Source organism: Geotrypetes seraphini, chromosome 2, assembly GCF_902459505.1.
Source record: "Geotrypetes seraphini chromosome 2, aGeoSer1.1, whole genome shotgun sequence".
In the NCBI taxonomy this organism is placed as follows: Eukaryota; Metazoa; Chordata; class Amphibia; order Gymnophiona; family Dermophiidae; genus Geotrypetes; species Geotrypetes seraphini.
In genome coordinates this window covers 326595252-326615455 of record NC_047085.1, presented here as the reverse complement: position 1 = coordinate 326615455, position 20204 = coordinate 326595252, and the positions used below count along the sequence as shown (strand labels likewise).

At 45.8% G+C, this 20204-nt stretch overlaps 1 protein-coding gene across 1 annotated transcript in view; it reads right to left on the bottom strand.

The window, feature by feature from the left end:
* The window catches only part of TOP2B (DNA topoisomerase II beta), a 639919-nt gene that overhangs the window by 600432 nt on the left and 19283 nt on the right, over positions 1–20204 (bottom strand). Inside the window, 2 exon segments of the mRNA XM_033930173.1 lie at positions 2586–2676; positions 10326–10499. Of these exon segments, the coding sequence (XP_033786064.1) occupies positions 2586–2676; positions 10326–10499 (265 nt within the window).

Below are 20204 nucleotides of genomic sequence, written 5' to 3'. Positions count from 1 at the left end.
GGAAAATAATTATTGGACTAATAATCTGCGCTTGCTGAACTTCCCAAAAGTTCCATCTATAAACCCAAGGGAGATGATAAAAAGGTACTTTGTAGAGATATTAAATATTCCTGAGGAATCAATACCTCCTCTCACTCGGGTATACTATTTGCCTATTAAAGTAATGGATCAGCAAGCGGAGGATCAGAAACAGGTTGTACAAGACCCTCAACTAGATCTGACAACAATTCTGGAAGTATCTGACAAAGACTTGGCTAAACCAGCAACTCTTTTATTATCTGTGGCGTTGTTGCCAGATAAAGATTGGATACTAAAAATGTTTTTTAAAAATAAAAATAAGGAATTCCTGGGTTTGAAAATTCAAATATTTCCAGATGTTAGTAGAGAAACTCAGAACCGTAGACGTCAATTTCTTCTGATGAAAGCAGGAGTTGCACAGTTGGGTGGTATTTTCTTTTTACGCTTCCCATGTAAATGTATAATAAGGTATCGAGATAATAAATATGTGTTTTTTGAACCGGCTCAACTTACAGCTTTCTTGACGCTGAAACGTTTGGAAAAGGAAGGAACAACATAATAACAACAACAAATGGACTTGATTAATAGAATATAAGCTCCTTAATCCAGTCACTAGATACTTTTTTTCTTGTATAGAATTTATTAATTGATTTCCTTAAAGTTCACTCGTAAATCCTTGAATCATCTTTTTTTTGAGGACTTGAGATTGTTTGAGTAGAGATTTATTATTACGGAAATTACTTTCCTTTTTATTTTTCTTCCTTTTTTTAAATATGTGTATGATCAGACAATCTTTCTGTACAAAATGTTTGATTTTGTTAAAATTTAAAATTGATAAATAAAGAATTTTTTTTAAAAAACCCTAAATCTTTCCTTATTCTATAAATTGTGCACTAATCTTAAATTTGAGCACACAAATTTATAGAATTAGGGGGTACATTACCAAGTCAATAATTTAGAAACCAAGAACAATTGCTACATGTCATCTAATATAATAAAGAGCTAGCCGCGCATGCGCAGTCCTATTTGCGTGTTCCGTGCGCTGTAGGTCTGTGGCTGCAGGAGTGCGCATGCGCGAGTCCCCAGCCTTGACCGCGGCTTGAGGCGTATGTGCCAGTTAGCTGCATCGGGCGACAGGAGCGGCTCTGGCAGCAGATGGCGGGAGGAGGGCTCATGGTCCTGCCGCCGCTGCCGCTCCTGTTTACAGCGGCCTGCACGTCGCCGACTCACCCCCTCCCGCAACAACCGCTACCGCTCCTGTTCTTCCCCTCCCTCCAGTCACCGCTGCCATTCTTATTTAAAACGGCCTGCTGAGGTTCGCGGCTGGCTGTAGCGAACCTCGCAGGCCACTCTCCACATGGTAGCACGTTCCCTCTGACGCGATCGCGTCAGAGGGAACATGCTACTGAGGTGAACAGCAGCCTGCGAGGTTCGCTACAGCCGGCCGCGAACCTCAGCAGGCCGTTTTAAATAGGAATGGCAGCGGTGACTGGAGGGAGGGGATGAGGAAAAAGAAGGGCCATGGAGCAGGCAGGAAAGGGGGCTGTTTTGGTGGGAGGGTTGTGCTGAGTGCAGATAGCAATCATGGGGGGGGGGATAGAAAGGGGCCATGGAGCAGGTAGGCATTGCAGAACAGGGGGAGAGGGAAAGGAGGCTGCTTTGGGGGGAGGGATGTGCTGGGGGCAGACAGCAATCAGGTGGGGGAGGAACAGAAGGGGGCCACGGAGCAGGTAGGCATTGCAGAACAGGGGGAGAGGGAAAGGGGGCTGCTTTGGCAAGCAGGGGGGCCAGGGAGACAGACAGAAAGAAAGACGGACAGACAGGAGACCAGGGAGAGACACAGACACAAAGAATGACAGACAGACAGCGTCCAAGGAGAGAGAGACAAATTTAAAAAACCCAGACATACGGACATCTATTCTGGGCGGCGGGAGGAAGGCAGTATGGAGTGCTGCTGGGAGGAGGGCTTCGAGCCGCACAAGACTGTCCCCAAAGCCCCTGCGGAGAGTTGGGCCAACCTCTCCTTCCTCACCGACGCCGAAGAAGCTGCAGGCCCCGTTCCCTGTCGCGCTCTGAGCACTCACGATTAGCTGAAGGGTGTCATGCCAGTGCTGCAGGTACAGGGGGATGCTTTTGTTGCAGAGGTGTGCTGGGGGGTAGACAGCTTTGGTTGGGGGGGAGGGGGAAGACACAAGGGGGTCAGGAAGAGGGAAAGGGGTATGCTGGGGGCAGACAGCTTTGCTCTGGGTGGGGCGGGGGAATGACACAAGGACACAGACACAAAGAATGACACACAGGGGGCCAGTGAGACAGACAGAAAGGAAGACATTCAGGAAAGACAGCCAGTGTCCAAGGAGAGAAAAACAAATAAACAGACAGACAGACAGCGGCCAAGGGGAGAGAGAGAAAGAAAGAAAGACAGACACACACATCTATTCTAGCACGGGCTTAAAGACTAGTCATGAATAATGCTCTATGACTAAATTCTTATTCATATTATACTTCTTTCAAAATAACTTACATTTTTCTTAATTCATACAACATATGCCTACAGGTTAAACACTTACCAAGAATTTCATCAAAGATCTTATATAATCCAGGTACAAATGTAATGTCTCTACAGTTCAATCCTACATCTTCATCATATACCCACATTGCCTAAACAAAAAGAATGAAAAATTGTGTTGGTTATTTTTTTTAACTCAAAACATAGTTACTTTATAGATATATGAAAAAGATTGCATTTATATAGTGTCAGGACTATAAAATTACATATAAAAATGTAAACCACTCTTTTGGAAGTAATTTGAGTATGATGAATTTTTCAATTTCCATACTACAAAACAGTTTCCTCGGGGGCTGTGCCTCCTCAAATATCCACACATCGGCCCAGATTTAACTAGCTTTGCTCTTTAAAGCTAGCTTACTTTTTGAATTCATTGACAAACCATATGGTGTGCTGGAAAAACCAGTCTGTTGGTATTCTCGCGAGAATTCATGTGAGCCAGTCAGGAAGCTACACAGCACCGAGCAGTAGCGCCAAAGCGAACTCCTGCTCCATGCCGCTCAGCAGCAGCCACCACCGACTGGGTTAGCAGTGGGGCAGGAGCATGGAAAGCTTACTCCTGCCCGCTGAACCTTTGGACCATCACAGATTGGCAGAGGAGGTACAAGGACAGGACAGGGCAGGGAGGGGGAGACAGGGTGCAATGCCTGGCGGCGGCCTGCAATAATTCTGGGAAGGGGTGCTGGCCTGAGTATAAACTGGGACCCCCATTTTTGAGCCAATTTTTTGGCCCAAAAATCCCAGTTTATATTCAAGTATATACGGTATATTTAACCAGTAACAGTTCTAAGCAAAATGTAACAAAAATACAATATACTGTAGTATCTAAGGAAAAAAAAAAACCTATAGCAACAGGATACTGGGATAGCTATTGGTCTGACCTAGTATGGCTATCCTTATATTCTTAGGGGGAGATCATAAGTAGTGATGATGAAGAGGCATCAAAGTGAAGTAATGTTCTTAGGTTCCAACTACTGAAGTCTCCAGAAAGCTCACTCCAGTCTAACTACACCCTCCCAGCCATTGAAGCCCTCCCCAGCTCATCCTCCCCAAATGGTCATATACAGACAAAGACTGTGCAAGTCTGCCCAGTACTGGCCTTAGTTCTTCAATATTTACTATTATTTTCTGATTCTAGATCCTCTGTGTTCATCCCAAGCTTTTTTGAACTCAGTCACCATTTTCTTCTTCACCACCTCTCTCGGAAGCGCATTCCAGGCATCCACCACACTCTCTGTAAAGAAGAATTTTTTACATTGCTCTTGAGTCTACCACCCCTCGATCTCAAATTATGTCCTCTGGTTTTACCATTTTCCTTTCTCTGGAAAAGATTTTGTTCTATGTTAATACATTTCAAGTATTTGAACGTCTGAATCATATCTCCCCTGTCCCTCTTTTCCTCTAAGGCAGGGGTAGGCAATTCCGGTCCTCGAGAGCCGAAGCCAGATCATGTTTTCCGGATATCCACAATAAATATGAATAAGATAAATTTGCATCTCAAGGAGGCAGTGCATGCAAATCCTTTTCATACATATTAATTGTGGATATCCTTAAAACCTGACCTGCTCTGGCTCTCGAGGACTGGAATTGCCTACACCTGTTATAAGGTATACATATTCAAGGCTTCCAGTCTCTCCACATGTCTTTTGGCGCAAACCTCCTATCATTTTCGTCACCCTCCTCTGGACCGCTTCAAGCCTTTTTGTGTCCTTCGTCAGATAGTCTCCAAAACTGAACACAATACTCTAAGTGCAACCTTACCAACGACCTGTACAGGGACATCAACACCTTCGTTCTTCTACTGGTTACGCCTCTCTTTATACAGCCCAGCATCCTTTTGGCAGCAGCCACCGCCTTGTCGCACTATATTTTCACCTTTAGATCTTCGGACACTTATCACCCCAAGGTCCCTCTCCCCGTCCATGCATATCAGCCTCTCACCTCCCAGCATAAACGACTGCTTCCGATTATTAATCCCCAAATGCATTACTCTGCATTTCTTTGCATTGAATTTTAGTTGGCAGATATTAAGATCATTCCTCTAACTTTTGTAGATCCTTTTTCATGTTTTCCAGTTCCTCCTCAGTGTCTACTCTGTTACAAATCTTGGTATTATCAGCAAAAAGGCAAACCTTTCCTTCTAACCCTTCAGCAATGTCACACACAAACATATTGAACAGGATCAGCCCTAGTCAAACCTTGAGGGACTCCACCACTCACCTTTCCTTCCTCCAAACGACTTCCATTAACCACTATGACTAAATTCTTATTCATATTATACTTCTTTCAAAATAACTTACATTTTTCTTAATCCATACTACATATGCCTACAGGTTAAACACTTACCAAGAATTTCATCAAAGATCTTATATAATCCAGGTACAAATGTAATGTCTCTACAGTTCAATCCTACCATCTTCATCAAATACCCAAGTCTGTCCGTCAACCAGTTTCTAATCCAGTTCTCCACTTTGGTTCCTAACTTTAGCCCTTCAAGCTTGTTCAAGAATCTCCTATGAGGAACCGTGTCAAAGGCTTTGCTGAAATCTAAGTAAATTACATCTAGAATGTGTCCTCAATCCAGCTCTGGTCACCCAATCAAAAAATTCAATCAGGTTCATTTGGCATGATTTGCGTTTTGTAAAGCCATGTTGCCATTAGATTTCAACAACACTTCCATTATTTTTCCAACCATCAAAGTGAGGCTTACCGGCCTGTAGTTTCCCACTTCATCCCTGTGACCACTTTTGTGAATAGGGACCACATCTGCTCTTCTCTAGTCCCCAGGAACCACTCCCGTCTCCAGAGATTTGTTGAACAAGTCTTTAATAAGATCTGCCAGAACCTCTCTGAGCTCCCTCAGTATCCTGGGATGGATCCCATCCGGTCCCATCGCTTTGTCCACCTTCAGTTTTTCCAAGTTGTTCATAAACACTCCTCCGTGAATGGCGCAGAATCTACTCCTAGTGTAACTTTGCCAGACAATCTCAGTCCTTTTCCAGGTTTTTCTTCCGTGAACACAGAGCAGAAGTATTTGTTTAACACGTTTGCTTTTTCTTCATCACTCTCCTGGCATATTTTAGTTTAGGAATTCCATTTTTCATCTTCCTCCTTTCACTGATATATCTGAAAAAAATTTTGTCTCCCTTTTTTACATTTTTAGCCATTTGCTCTTCCGCCTGCGCTTTCGTCAGGCATATCTCCCTCTTGGCTTCTTTCAGTTTCACCCGGTAGTCCTTTCTGTACTCTTCTTCTTCTCCACCACTAGTTTAAAGAACCACGTCGGTTTTCTTTTTCTCTTGTTTTTATTTATTTTCTTCACATAAAGGTTCTGTAGCCATTTTTATAGCTCCTTTCTGCTTAGACCACTGTTTTCCCACTTCTCTTATGTCCTCCCATCCTAACAACTCTTTTTTCAGGTACTCTCCCATTTTATTAAAGTCCGTACATTTGAAATCTAGGACTTTTAGTATCGTGCGGCAGAGTCTTTGCCGATGCCTCCTTTGGAACACGTACACTTAATGCATGGAGCAGAGTCTTTGCGTGTGCCTTGAGGTTCTTCCACTCAGCCTCCTCTGCTTCGTTCCACAGCCTCCAGCCCTATCCATTCTCTGGGGACTTCGTAGGGACACGCTCTCCTCGATTGTCGAGACCTGCTTCGAGGCACAGCTCGCATCATCGATCGAGGCATTCTTCGAAGCATTCATCCAGGCATGTCTCGCCTCATCAGAAGCAGCCTTTCCTTCAATATTCCCCACCGCCTGCTTCGACCCTTCCGCTTCCGGATCTCGAAGAACCTCGAGGCACACGCAAAGACTCTGCTCCTTGCATCAAATGTATGGGTTCCAATGGAGGCATCGGCAAAAACTCTGCTCCTTGCAATGCATGCCGAGATGCCAGACCAGACACTCGCAGAGACTCTGCTCCATGTAGAGAGTGTGCATATGACTGAGGCACAGGAGGCGGCTCGACCTCGCAGGAGACCTCCGCATGCCCAGGCTGGATTTGTGAGAGAAGCTTCGGCCCCATGGTAGTAAAGAGCTGAATGAATTGCTTCTCCAATAAGGTCTGGAACGAAGCCAGCCAGGATGGATCCGCGTCTCCAACGGGACCACCTGCACGGCCTTCGATCTCCCTCGAGGCAGCGTGAGAATGCTTGGACTTAAAAGCCTTGGGCATTTAAGCACCACGGGCACTTTAAGCACTACCGGGGGAATGGGCTGCTGTGCTATCTGACCTGAAGAGACAGAGGAAGGCACTGTAGCAGGCGTCGAAGACATAGCCGGTACAAACAAGGCAGGTATGATGAGGCTCGGAGCAGAAGCTGTGGAAGCCTGGAGAGCATCGGATGATGTCTAGGGCGAAGCACCCTTCGAGGACGAAAGCTCCATTGAGGACTCCTTACTGAAAAGCTGCTCCCACAGGATGCAACGATGCTTGAAAGCACGAGACGTAAGTGTTGAGCAAGGCTGGCATGATTTCGGAAGATGTTGAGGCCCAAGACTCCGAAGGCAGCGTTGATGAGGGTACGTCAGTGAAATCACGCGCTGGCACTTGGAACACTTTTTAAAGCCGGTTGCAGGCCGGGACATAGGCCGAAAAAGCTCCGCCGCAAGATCGAAGCCGTGGGGCTGCGGCCACATGGCCTGCCCGGTCGAACGAACGGAAGAATTTTTTTTTTTTTTTTGAAAACAAGAAAAACAGCGATTCTGAGAAAAAAGAACCCAAAACCGCAGACAAAAGAAAGCACAAGTGAAAACACTTCACGCAAAGAGTCGAAGACGGACTTTTCGGCTCCGCGGAAAAGTAAGAACTGAGGAGACGCGCCCTGTGTACTGGGCGGGAAAGCACTCGCGCATGCGCGGTGCGGGCGACTCGAAACTTCGAGTTTCTTCAAGCAAGTCTGCTTGTGAGGCGTCCGCATTGGGGCTCCGTTGGATCACGTCACCCACTTGTGAGAATACCTGCCTGCTTGTCCTGGGATAAATAACATAATTAATAAACAAGCATCACAGAGAACAGTTAGAAACAATGTAGAACTAACCTGCTGTTTGCAACAAGCGCCCACTGGAAACTAGCCATCAGTAAAAACTGTACTCACATAAGAGTGAAATCATCCACAGGATCTGTCTACTGGCTGGAACATACTTCAGCCTGTAAGGTGAAAAAAAACAGGGTAGAAAAAGGTAGGCAATTCATAAAAACTTGAGTCTACACTAAAAGAGCAGGTCATAAAGAATCTTCCAGGGACTACCAGAGAGATTATCAACATTAAGAACCTAATCTCCCATTCTGGTACGTCCCTTCCGGATTCTATATGCAAGGTGACGAACCATAGCAATGGCATTGTCCAGGGGGACGAAAGAGCCTGCCTTCAACGCCAAGGACCCAAAAGCGTCATCAGAACAAGCTGCTACATCCACTCGGTAAAATATGGCAAAGATATGAAAAGAACAAGAGGGCATTCGGAAAAGCTGAAAGGGGACAGATTCAAAACAAATGCTAGGAAGTTCTTCTTTACCCAGCGTGTGGTGGGCACCTGGAATGCGCTTCCAGAGGACGTAATAGGGCAAAGTACAGTATTGGGGTTTAAGAAAGGATTGGACAATTTCCTGCTGGAAAGGGGGACAGAAGGGTATAAATAGAGGATCACTGCACAGGTCCTAGACCTGTAGGGCCGTCGAGTGAGCGGGCTGCTGGGCACAATGGACCTCAGGTCTGACCCAGCAGAGGCATTGCTTATGTTCTTATGTTAGCCGACCTGCAAATTTCATCTGGAGGAACTACTTGAACTTCCGCCTACGATGCAGCAACACTTCTAATCAAGCGACTAGAAACTGGCAGCTGCTTGCCATGGGTGATATAAGTCAACAAAATGGCCATAGGGATCCATCGGGTGACAGAAGCCTTAAGCAAGGCTGGGCCGTCAGAACAAAAAGATGATCCAAAAGGCAAATATCAGCAGGTTTTCTCCAAAGAGTTTGAGGAGGACTCTCCGCAAGTCCAATCTGCACAAGATCTGATCTTTTCACACTTACCTTTGGAGCAAAAAGCAGGTAAACGAATTTCCTGGTTGATATGAAAATCAGAAAACACCTTTGGAGAAAGAAACATTACGGAGAACAACTCCCGAGTCTGTTATCCGTAGAAAGGGCTCTCTACATGAAAGAGCCTGAAGCTCCAAAATATGCTACTAGAAAGAGTCTTGCTAATCAGATCCAAAAGCGTAGCATCCTTTAGCAGCTCAAAAGGAGCCTCCACAAGACCCTGCATATAACATTAAGATTCCATGTAGAAAAAGGCTGATGCTAAGAAGGACACAAGTGAATGCTCAAGAGCCATGCCAAAATACCAAACCACTGTGGGTTCTCCATTGGAACCAGACCTTGACTGATTAGGTCATGATGAAGAGGGAGCCTGAGCTTCCTGTCTCGTTGAAGATGGACCAGATCCGTATACCACAGACGGCAAAACCAATCCGGAGCTACCAGATCATCAATCCTGGGTGAGATGCTATCCTGCAGATGACCAGACTAACCAAAGGCCACTGAGGGAACACAAAGAAGATGAACCAATACATCTAGGCCCAAGCTTCCTGGTTCTGTCCTTCAACTGAATTAGTGCCTGACTTTCGAGTCCATCTGTGGCTCGCCTCAGCACTACACTATAAAGACAGAACGCTCTTAGGAAGAAAGACCATTCTCACGGATCCAGGACCTGACGACTGAGGAAGTCTGCTTGCACGTTTTCGACCCCAGCCACATGAGGTGCAGAGAGCCAGAAGATGCACCTCTGCCCATTAGAACAGCATTCAAGTTCCTGGCCTAAGAGAGTGTTTCTTGTGCCCCCTTGTTGATTCACTTATGACACTGCCGTAGAGTTGTCTGAAAACACTCGCACCACTTTCCCTTCTAGGATACAAAGTAGAGTATTCAACGCCAGATGTATGACCCAAAGCTCCAGAAAACTAATCAAATAACACTTCCGAGATGGGAGTTCATTGCCCCTGAATGGAGCGATCTCCGCAATAAGCACCCCAGTCTGCTAGGCTGGCATCAGTCATGAGAGTGATCCACTCTGTGATCCAAAGAGGCTTGCTCTGACTGAGAGCCTCCCCTTAAATCCACCAGCACAGAATGCTGCGAGCTGACTGTCCAAGGGAGAAGCATCTGAAGGGGATGACGTTGCAGGGACCGCCAATAGAGTAACAACTCCTGCAGAGCATGTGTGTTCTGGTCCTGGGCATCGCCTCTAGGAAGGCTCCTATGGACCACAACACCTTCAAATAATGCCAGGTTGTAGGAACTTGGATCGCCAGAAGATCCATGATCTGTTTCTGAACTTTCCATCTGTATGGCTCAGGAAGAAAAATGGCCATGGCTTGAGGCACCACATCTGCGCAGAGGCCCTCCAGACAGGAAGGCAGTGTTTCTCAATGCAATGACTACAGCCACTGAAAGAAACAAAAGATAGTGAGGGCCACTACTGTCCTGTGGGCCTTGCATTGAAGAACACTGACCTATCACATACATGCACAAATATATCATTGTCTTAAAAGGGTACTTCATGCTGGAAAGCTTTTAATTTATTACTAAACATGACACTTCAGAACTCATACAATTGGCTGAAAACTGATGTTATCCCAAGGTTAGAACAAAATAGTTATAAATACTGTGGTATACACAAACTTGCTAAATTTACTGTAAACTATCAGTAACATTTCAGATTTCAAAGAATGTACCTGTGTTACCGGTTCCACTGATCCAATGTATGTGTCAGGACGGAGAAGGATGTGTTCCAATTGTGTCTTTTTCTGATAAACTCTCTCAACTGACATCTTCTTAGAAACGTCATTTTTATTACTTGCTATTGTTTCTTCCTTCTTTACACCATTGTTTTGATTATCAAACAGAGTCTACAAAGCAAAAATTTGTTCTTTAGTATTCAAATTTCATTATAACAATGTTTATATGAACTTCTACAGTCACTTACACTTAAGTTCAAGATTTCCACTCCATTACAACCAAGTAAAACTGCTATCATTGGTGGGGACACAGTAAAGAAAGGGAAAATGATGAAATGCAAGAGAGAAATAGATGGTCTAAGACAACAGTGGAAAAGATGGGCAGAAAAGAACAATGAGACAGAAGATCCCAAAAAGAAAAAAAGGGAGAAAAAACCCCAATCATTTTTAACACATTTCAGGGAAATGAAGCATGACATACTTGATAGGGACGTACAAACTTATTTGAAATGACAGAAAAAGTCAATGATATTTTCCACGTCACTTCAAGCTGTCTCCTCCCCAAACTTCAAAAGAAAACATAAGACAAGAATAAAACCACACTTACCGTAAAGCAGTTACTTACCGTAACAGGTGTTATTCAGGGACAGCAGGCAGATATTCTCGTATGTGGGTGACGTCATCCACAGAGCCCCGGTAAGGAAGGTCACAAGTGCATTACCACTTTAAGAATTTTAGAAAGTTCGTGACCGACCGCACCATACATGGATAACACCTATTACAGTAAGTAACTGTGCTTTATCCCAGGACAGCATATTCTCACATGTGGGTGACCTCCAAGCTAACTAGAATAGGACGGAGGGAGTGTTGGCCTGTCTTTAAGAAAATAAATTCTGTAGTACTGTTTGGCCGAAGTGCCCATCCCGTCTGGAAAGATTCCAGACAGTAATGTGAGGTGAATGTATGAACCGAGGACCAAGTGGCAGCCTTGCAGATTTTCTCTATAGGAGTGGAACAGAGAAAAGCTACTGAAGCTGCCATTGCTCTAACTTTATGGGCTGTGACTTGACTCTAGTTGCAGCCCAGTCCGAGCATAACAGAACAAGATGCATGCAGCTAGCCAGTTGGATATCGTTCTCTTGGAAAAAGGATAGAAACATAGAATATGACGGCAGAAAAGGGCCTTCGGCCCAACAAGTCTGCCCACTCAAATAACCCTCCCCCCTAAGTTCTTCTTTGAAGTGAACCCACATGTTGATCCCATTTATTCTTAAAGTCAGTCACGTTATTGGCCTCAACTACCTGAAGTGGAAGATCATTCCAACGGTCAACCACCCTTTCGGTGAAGAAGAACTTCCTAGTGTCACCATGAAATCTCCTGCCCCTGATTTTTAGCGGATGCCCTCTTGTCGCCCTAGGTCCAGTAAGGAAAAAGATGTCTTCTTCCACCTCAATACGCCCAGTAACGTATTTAAATGACTATCATGTCACCCCTCTCTCTGCGTTCCTCGAGAGAGTATAGCTGCAACTTACCTAGATGTTCTTCATATGGGACATCCTTGAGTCCTGAGACCATCCTGGTGGCCAACCGTTGAACCGATACTATTCTCAGCACATCCTTCTGATAATGTGGCCTCCAAAATTGCAAACAGTATTCCAGATGTGGTCTCACCATCGACCTGTACAGCGGCATCACCACTTCGGGCTTTCGGCTGACAAAACTTCTCCGGATGCAACCCAGCATTTGTCTCGCCTTGGATGAGGCTTTCTCCACTTGATTGGCTGTCTTCATATCTTCACTAATGATTACTCCCAGGTCCCGTTCTGCAACAGTTCTAGTTAAGGTCTCACCATTCAGAGTGTAGGTTCTGCAAGGGTTTCTGCTACCAAGGTGCATAACTTTACACTTCTTGGCATTAAAATTCAGCTGCCAAATAGTAGACCAGTGCTCCAGTAAAAGTATGTCTTGTGTCATAGTGTCGGGCAGGGTACCTCCGCCTATTATGTTGCATAATTTAGCATCATCGGCAAATAATGCAATTTTACCCCGAAGTCCCTGAGACAGATTTCATATGAAGATATCAAATAGGATTGGACCCAGGACCGAGCCCTGCGGTATTCCACTTTGCACTTCCGACTTTTCAGAGGGAGTACCGTTTACCACCACCCTTTAATGTCTGCCACTGAGCCAGTCTTTAACCCATGCAGTTAATATTTCTCCTAGCCCCAACAAACTCATCTTGTTCAAAAGTCTACGGTGTGGGACGCTATCAAAAGCCTTACTGAAGTCCAGATACACTACATCAAGGGACTCTCCCTTATCTAGTTTTTTTGTTACCCAGTCAAAGAAGCTGATCAGGTTAGATTGGCAGGATCTCCCCCTTGTAAATCCATGCTGGTGGGGATCCCTCAGTCTCTCATCATACAGAACCGTATCTAATTTGTGTTTAATCAATGTTTCCATAAGTTTACACACTATTGACGCGAGACTTACTGGTCTGCAGTGCTCCCTCTAAGCGGGCGGGTGTTGTGAGCAAAATTTTTTTCGCTGTGCGCTAAAAATATCGGGCGCCAGCAAATTATGAGCCAACTCGCCCGATTCTCCTCTCGCCGCCCTGCCCGCCGTGCGCTGTGACGTGAAACTTGTGCGCTGGATGTAATATTTTGTGCGCCAGCGCACGCCAGCGCAGCTTAGAGGGAACACTGTGGTCTGTAATTTGCAGTCTCTAACCTGCATCCCTTTTTGTGGAGCAAAATGACGTTAGCTGTTTTCCAGTCTAATGGAACTTTTCCCGTGCTCAGAGAAAGATTGAAGAGTGCGGCTAATGGCTCTGCCAGGACATCTCTCAATTCCCTAAGCACTCTGGGGTGCAATTTATTCGGTCCCATGGCTTTATTCACTTTGAGCCTTGACAATTCTTGGCTGATGCTGCTGGTGGAAAATTCAAAAATCCTGAACGGGTCTTCTGAGCTCTCCCTTGTTTGCAGGTGTGGACCGGATCCCGGTGCCTCACAGGTAAAGACTAAGCAAAAGTATTTGTTCAGTAGTTCGGCTTTATCGGAGTCCGATTCTGCAAAGTTGCCATCGGGTTTCCTCAGGCGCACTATCCCGTCTGTATTCCTCTTTCTATCACTAACATACCTGAAGAAGGATTTATCCCCTTTAATATTCCTAGCTAAATTTTCTTCCATCCGGAGTTTGGCGTTTCTGACCGCTGTTTTAACAGTTCTAGATTTCTCTAGATAAGCTTCTTTGGCGTCTGGTCATTGTGATTGTTTGCAGGATACAAAATGCTCTTTTCTTCTGTTTTACGTGATCTCCACGGAGAACCATTGGGGTTTGTTATTTCTCCGCCGTTTACTCAAGGTTCTTATAAAGAGGTTGGTTGCTTCCTGTAGGGTAGATTTCAGAGTTGACCACATTACCTCCACATCATCTGTTGTGTCTTGGTTTTGCAGTGCCTCAGATACAAAATCTCCCATGCTCTCGAAGTCAGTGCCCTTAAAATTAAGGATCTTCGTTGACGTGTTCGACCTCATGGATCCCTTCCTGAGGTGAAACCACACCATGTTGTGGTCGCTGGAGGCCAACGCCTCAGCTACCGAAACCTCTGTGACGCTATCTCCATTGGTGAGTATCAGGTCCAGAATCGCCTGATCCCTGGTGGGCTCCAGTACCATTTGTTTGAGTCGTGCTCCCCGTATAGAGGTTAGTAGCCTTCTGCTGCTGCTGGAAGTAGCTGAAAGTTTGTTCCAGTTTATATCTGGCATGTTGAAGTCCCCTAACAGTACAGTGTCTCCACGCAGAGTGATGGTTTCGATGTCTATGTTGTCTTGTTGTTTCGGAGGTCTCTATGCAATGCCCAGATACAGGCATTTGCCACTTCCCCTGGCAAGGTTCACCCAGAGGGACTCCCCTGTATACTCGACACCTGTGATTCTGGTAACTTTGATTTCTTCCTTGATATATAGTGCTACCCCTCCTCCGTTTTTGCCTTCTCTGTCTCGGCGGAGTAAGTTATAACCTGGTATAGCCATATCCCATCCATGGGAATCTGTGAACCAAGTTTCAGATATTGCCACCACATCTAGATCGGCACTCCTCATGTCAATCTCTAATTCCAGTATTTTATTGCCTAAACTGCGGGCATTAATGTACATAGCTTTCCATACTTCGTGTTTGCCCGGTCTGTGTGGAGATTTTCCCGCTTGACTTAGTTTGCCCTTTATTTCCCTGTTTGAGTTAATTTGTCCCTTTTGAGTTGGTCTGTCCCCTGCAGTACTGACTGCAGTGTAAGTACTTACCTCAGACTCAGTAATGGAGTAGTTACTTACCATACCGGGATGGTTACTTACCACACCAGGATGAGAATGGGTTCCCTCCCCCAACTCATCTAGTTTAAAGCCCTTTGGAGCAGGTGAGCCAGTCATTTACCGAAGATGTTCTTTCCTCTTCTGGTCAGGTGGAGCCCGTCCGATCCCTGTAGTGCCTCACCGTGGTCCAGGAAGCCGAAGTTCATCTCTCTGCACCATCCGTGTAGCCACTCGTTTGTCTTCTGGATACGATCTTCCCTGGTACTGCCTTGCCTCTCACTGGAAGGATGGAGGAGAAGACCACCTGTGCTCCCATTTGCTTCAGCTTCTCACCCAGGGCTCCTAAATCTTTGGGTATCTCCTCCGGGGTATTCCTGGCGGTGTCATTCGTCCCGACGTGGATGAGAAGCATTGGATAGTGGTCTTGGGGCTTGATCAGTCTCCCTAGGCTTGTGGTCAAATCCCTGATTCTGGTTCCTGGCAGACAACAAACCTCTCTTGATTGTAGATCCGGTCTACATATTGGTCCCTCGGTGCCCCGCAGCAGGGAGTCCCCAATAACTACCACTCTACTCTTCCTCAGGGGAAGCTGATCCGTTGCCCCTGGAGCCCGAGTCATCTGCTGGAAATCCTCTTGAAAGTTGTCCTGAAAGTCGCTGGCTGGTTCTTCCTGTAGAAGCTGGAACCTGTGGTTCAAGGTAATCTGTGGGGTTGATTTGAAGCTTCTCTTTTTGCTTGAAGTAGGGAAAGGTCTTTTGTATTTGCTTGTAGAGGTGACCAGCTGCCAGGAATCTATGTCTCTAGCCTCTTCTTGCACCCCAACCGTTGCTTCCAACGCTGCAGATCTGGTCGGTCTGGGTGTCTCAAAGATTGTCATATTTCCTTGCGCATGCTCAGAGACTTGGGACAGCTCCTGGAGGACGCCATCGATGTAGGCCTCATCTTCCCTGATGCTTCCGAGACGCTTCACCTCTTCCCTCAGGCTCATCAACTCTTGCATGATGTCTTTGTCAGTCTGTTGCTGGTCGACCACCTCCGTCTGTACTGAGACTGAAGTCATCTGCTGTGGAATAACTTCGGTCTGCACAGAGACCTCTGTCATCCATCGTGGGTATTCCTCTGTCTGCATGGAAGCTGTGGTCATCCTCTGGCTCTCTTCGGTGACTGGAACGCCGGTCTTGAATGCAGTCTTGTTGTTTCTAGTTCTTCCTGCCATTTATTTATTTATTTATTTATTTTAGCTTCTCACTTGCTGGGTGTTGGCCCTGGTCCACCTGCTAGTTGGTTTGCTTTCTGGTGGGCCTACCTACTTGCTAGGTGTTTACTCCTGTCCGCCTGTTAGTTGACTGTGTGTCTCTCTGATGTTTGCTAGGTGTTTGCTCTGTCGCTTCTTTTTGCTTGTGTGTGCTTGTGTTTCCTTGTCTTGTGCGTCTTCTGCTGCTATCTTCTATACCTGTCCCTTCTTTGTTTGTGTGTGCGTGGGTCCCCTCTTGGGTCTACCTCTTCTTTATCCTCCGGGCCTACTGTTTCTTTGTCTTGCTCTAGCTTGTGTGTGTGTGTGTGCTCTCCTCTGTTCACGTTAATTCCTTACCTTGCTGCCTTTCCCTGGTGTCCTTGGAGATATCGGTTCGGCCCTTCTCAGAGGCTCTTCGCAAAGGCGCTCTCGCTAAGGCGAGCGCCTTTGCCGCTCGCCTTCGTTGCGTGCCGAACGGCTGTGCGCCGTTGGCTCCCCTCCTTTTAAGGGGGAGTCCGGACTAAGCTGGTGCTGACGTGGTGGGGGTGGGCGGAACTTCCTCTCGCCGCTGCCCCTGGCTCGCTGCTTCCTTACCGGCTTTTCTCCCCTCCTTCTGCCTCCCTTGCTCTCTTCTCTCTTCCGAGCTGTGAGCTTTGGACCACGCACCGCGGCTCCCCTCCTTTTAAGGGGGAGTCCGGGATAAGCTGGTGCTGATGTGGTGGGGGTGGGCGGAGCTTCCTCTCGCCGCTGCCCCTGGCTCGCTGCTTCTTTGCCGGCTTTTCTCCCCTCCTTCTGCCTCCCTTGCTCTCCTCTTCTCCTGAATCGCCCCGGCTCTTCTCCTCTCCTCCGAGCTGCGAGCTTTAGAGAATGACACGGTGACAAAATTCATCACCGTTCTCGTCCCCACGGATAACTGCGGGAAATAATCCCATGTCATTTTCTAGTGTCTATTTCAACCTCGGTCCTTCTACACCAGCATTCTTCAAAGCAAAGCTTGAGGGTCAGTGGTTGTGCCCAATTATACTCTGATTCTTCCCTCTCTCCTTAAAGAATGACATGAAGATGGTTTCCCACAGTTATCCGCGGGGACGGGAACAGTGATGAATTTTGTCGCCGTGTCATTCTCTACTTTGGACCAATACAGCAAAAATTAGAGGCTTACTGCTAGGCAAGTGGTGAAGCTGGAGCCGATAGAGAGACACCGGCATCCAAGATGATGGTGCAAAAAAACTTTACTAAATCACGCCGCATCTAGAGCCCCCCTTTTACTAAACCGCGCTAGTGGTTTTTATCACCAATGCTAAGCACAGCTCCTGATGCTCATAGGAACTCTATGAGCGTCGGGAGCAGCATGCAGCATTCAACACGGCTCCCGGCGATAAAAACCACTAGCGCGGTTTAGTAAAAGGGGGGCTCTAGATGCGGCGTGATAGCAGAAGCGGCGCCGATAGAAAACACGAGGAGACCGCAGATCAAAATGTGGAATGCTCTGTTGGGGCTGATGCAAGAGTTGAAAGGAGTTGCACTCAATGCACTCTGACTTAAAGCAAGCAGTCTCTGATCTGAAATAGCATTCCTGTGGAACAGATATGAGAAGGTGGAGACTCAGCTAGATGAGGTGCAGTACAACAGCAACTGGACTATATACACCAGAGTGAGAAAGCTCTGTGGGACAAGACTGAAGACCTGGAGAATCACTCCAGAAGGTGAAATTTGAGGATCGGGGGGGGGGGGGGGGCCTAAGGAAGAAGCATATAAAGATGTCCAGGCGGTAACCAGGGCCATCTGCATGGACTTGCTATGCCTGGTATGGGGGGGGGGCTGCCTACCACTAGACCTGCCTTGTACCCTGTCCCGACCTACCACTAGACCACCAGATGGGGGACAGGGTACAGGGCAGGGCGATGGTCAGAATTTATGTTCTTAAGGAGCAAAAAATATGGTAAACTTTTCAGTATTTTATTCCCACAAACTAAATTGAGTGTTTTGATAGATAGCATCCGCCACATAATCCACTCCAGATAAAAGGAGCTGAGGTACGAGCTCCTCACCCTCCAGAGTATATAACCTGGAAAGACAGGCATGTGTCACAAAGGACGCCGCTGAGACCGCTTTGACTCTCAAAGTCAAAACCTCGAAAAGCCTCTTGAGAACCACATCCACTTGGTGATCCTGCATATCTTTGAGTACTACACTTTTGCTCAGAAGAGAGGTGCACTTAGTAATCTGCACAACAAAAGGAATCCACTTTAGGCTGGATAAAAAGTTGCTGGCACACCTGTGCCATAGGATACAGCTCTTGCAACCTTTAGGGACCCTTCTGGAGAATTGTATTGCTCAGTGATTAAGATATTAATGGACTGCATGCCAGGGAAACGTAGAAGACTGAACCCTCACTACATGCATAAGGAAGAAGAAAAGTAGATGGAACTGGCTGGGAGTCCAAATTCAACTCACGCAAGGACTCAGAAATGAGATCCAGCAGAACCGTGGGCTTAAAGAAAGGCAGGACTGTGGGATCACCCCCCAGATTCAAAGCCAAAACAGGATCCAAAGCACCAAACTGCGGGCCAGCATTCCCCGATAAAGAAGGCGCATCTTGAGACAATAAAGAAACAGTGAGAGACTCTTCATCATCTCTGTCCCCATCAAAAGGATCTCCCAGGCCCTGGGTAGTGGTAGACAAATACAATCAGAAGGGCCGAGCCCTTGCGTGCAGTGTCTGAAAAGCAGCCCACCTTCACCTTGGAAGGATGGCTTTCCTGAAAGTCTTTCTACATTAAATTAATAAGTTCAGGTGAAAAAGCCATACCAGGTACTGTAAAGTCACCTGAAATGACTAATTTGCACCTCTGGAGTTCTTCGGCTTCCTCACCCTTTCACGTAGGACGGTTGCTGTTTCTAGGTACAGAAAAGAAAAATGTCTGAACCACCAGGCTAGCCACTATTTCTGCGGCCCAAGAACACAAAGGAGAGCCTAGGCCGGACACTTTCACCTCTCCTTTATGTGCGGTGTGGCATGTAGCACAAGGACGCTCCTGAGGTGCACAATTTGTACATTCCTGGCATGGATTAAGGGTAAGAGAGCCCAAGAACTCTATCCCAACAAGTTTTGAGGCCAAACAATAATAATTTATTTTCTTATATACCGCCCAATCAGAAGTTCCGGGCAGTTCACAACAAAAGAACTGAGGCGTATTAGTGAAGATGCAGGATACAGTAGAATTCAGTAGAATACAATGCTATACAATACAACATGATACAATGTGGAATGATACAAAGCAAAATCATCACACAAATTTGCCAGATAGGTTTTCAGTGATTTTCTAAATTCATAATAAGATTGGGAGTGGGCAATCAGAGAACACATCCAAGAGTTCATTCTCCCCGCTTGAAAGGCTAGAGTTTTGTCTAAAAAACTTTTAAAACGGCAGGCTTTCAGAGTAGGGTACATGAACATTCCCATGTTTCTTGTGTTCTTGTTTGATGTGAATAGTTTTAATTGGGAGGATAAGTATGATGGTAGTAATCCGAAGAGTGCTTTATAACAAATGCAGCAGCTAAATTTAAAAATGACTCTAGCTTCAAAAAGGGAGCCAATGGAGTTTCATGTAAAAAGGGCTTATATGGTCAAAACGTTTTCAGTCCAAAGATCAAACGTACAAGCAGCATTTTGAACCAGGTGAAGTCTTTGCAGTGTTTTTCTTGGTTGACCCTAGATATGCAATGTTACAATAATCTAAGGTAGATAGGATGGTGGATTGAACTAGTATTCTAAAGGACACCATGTCAAAATGTTTTTTTTTTATATACTTCTTAGTTTCCATAAAATAGCGAAGCATCTTTTAGTCAGTTGGTCTGTGTGATTCTTGAACGTTAGGTGTCGGTCTATAGAAGGGGAGCCCATACTTTTTGGGCTTGCAAGCTACATTTACAACTGACCAAGTCAAAATGATCTACCAATAATAAAATTTTTAAAAACACAAAGCACACTGTACGTAGAGAAAATGTTATCATTTATATTCTGCGGGTTTTGAAAGAGGTCAAGGCAGATGACTTTATGCAATGTCACCTCAGTAACTACAGTCAAACCTCGGTTTGCGAGTAACCTGATTTGCGAGTGTTTTTCAAGACGAGCAAAACACTCAGCAAACTTTTGTTTTTGTTTTTTTGAAAATATGTTTATTAAAGGAACAATGCACAAGAGAAATTACAAAATGCAATCAAGCGAGAAATCAGCAGAATACACAATACAAGGGCTCATACAAAATACAAACATAAAATAGTCAAACCATTAGCAAAGCATCTCCCATGCAAAGTCCAATTTT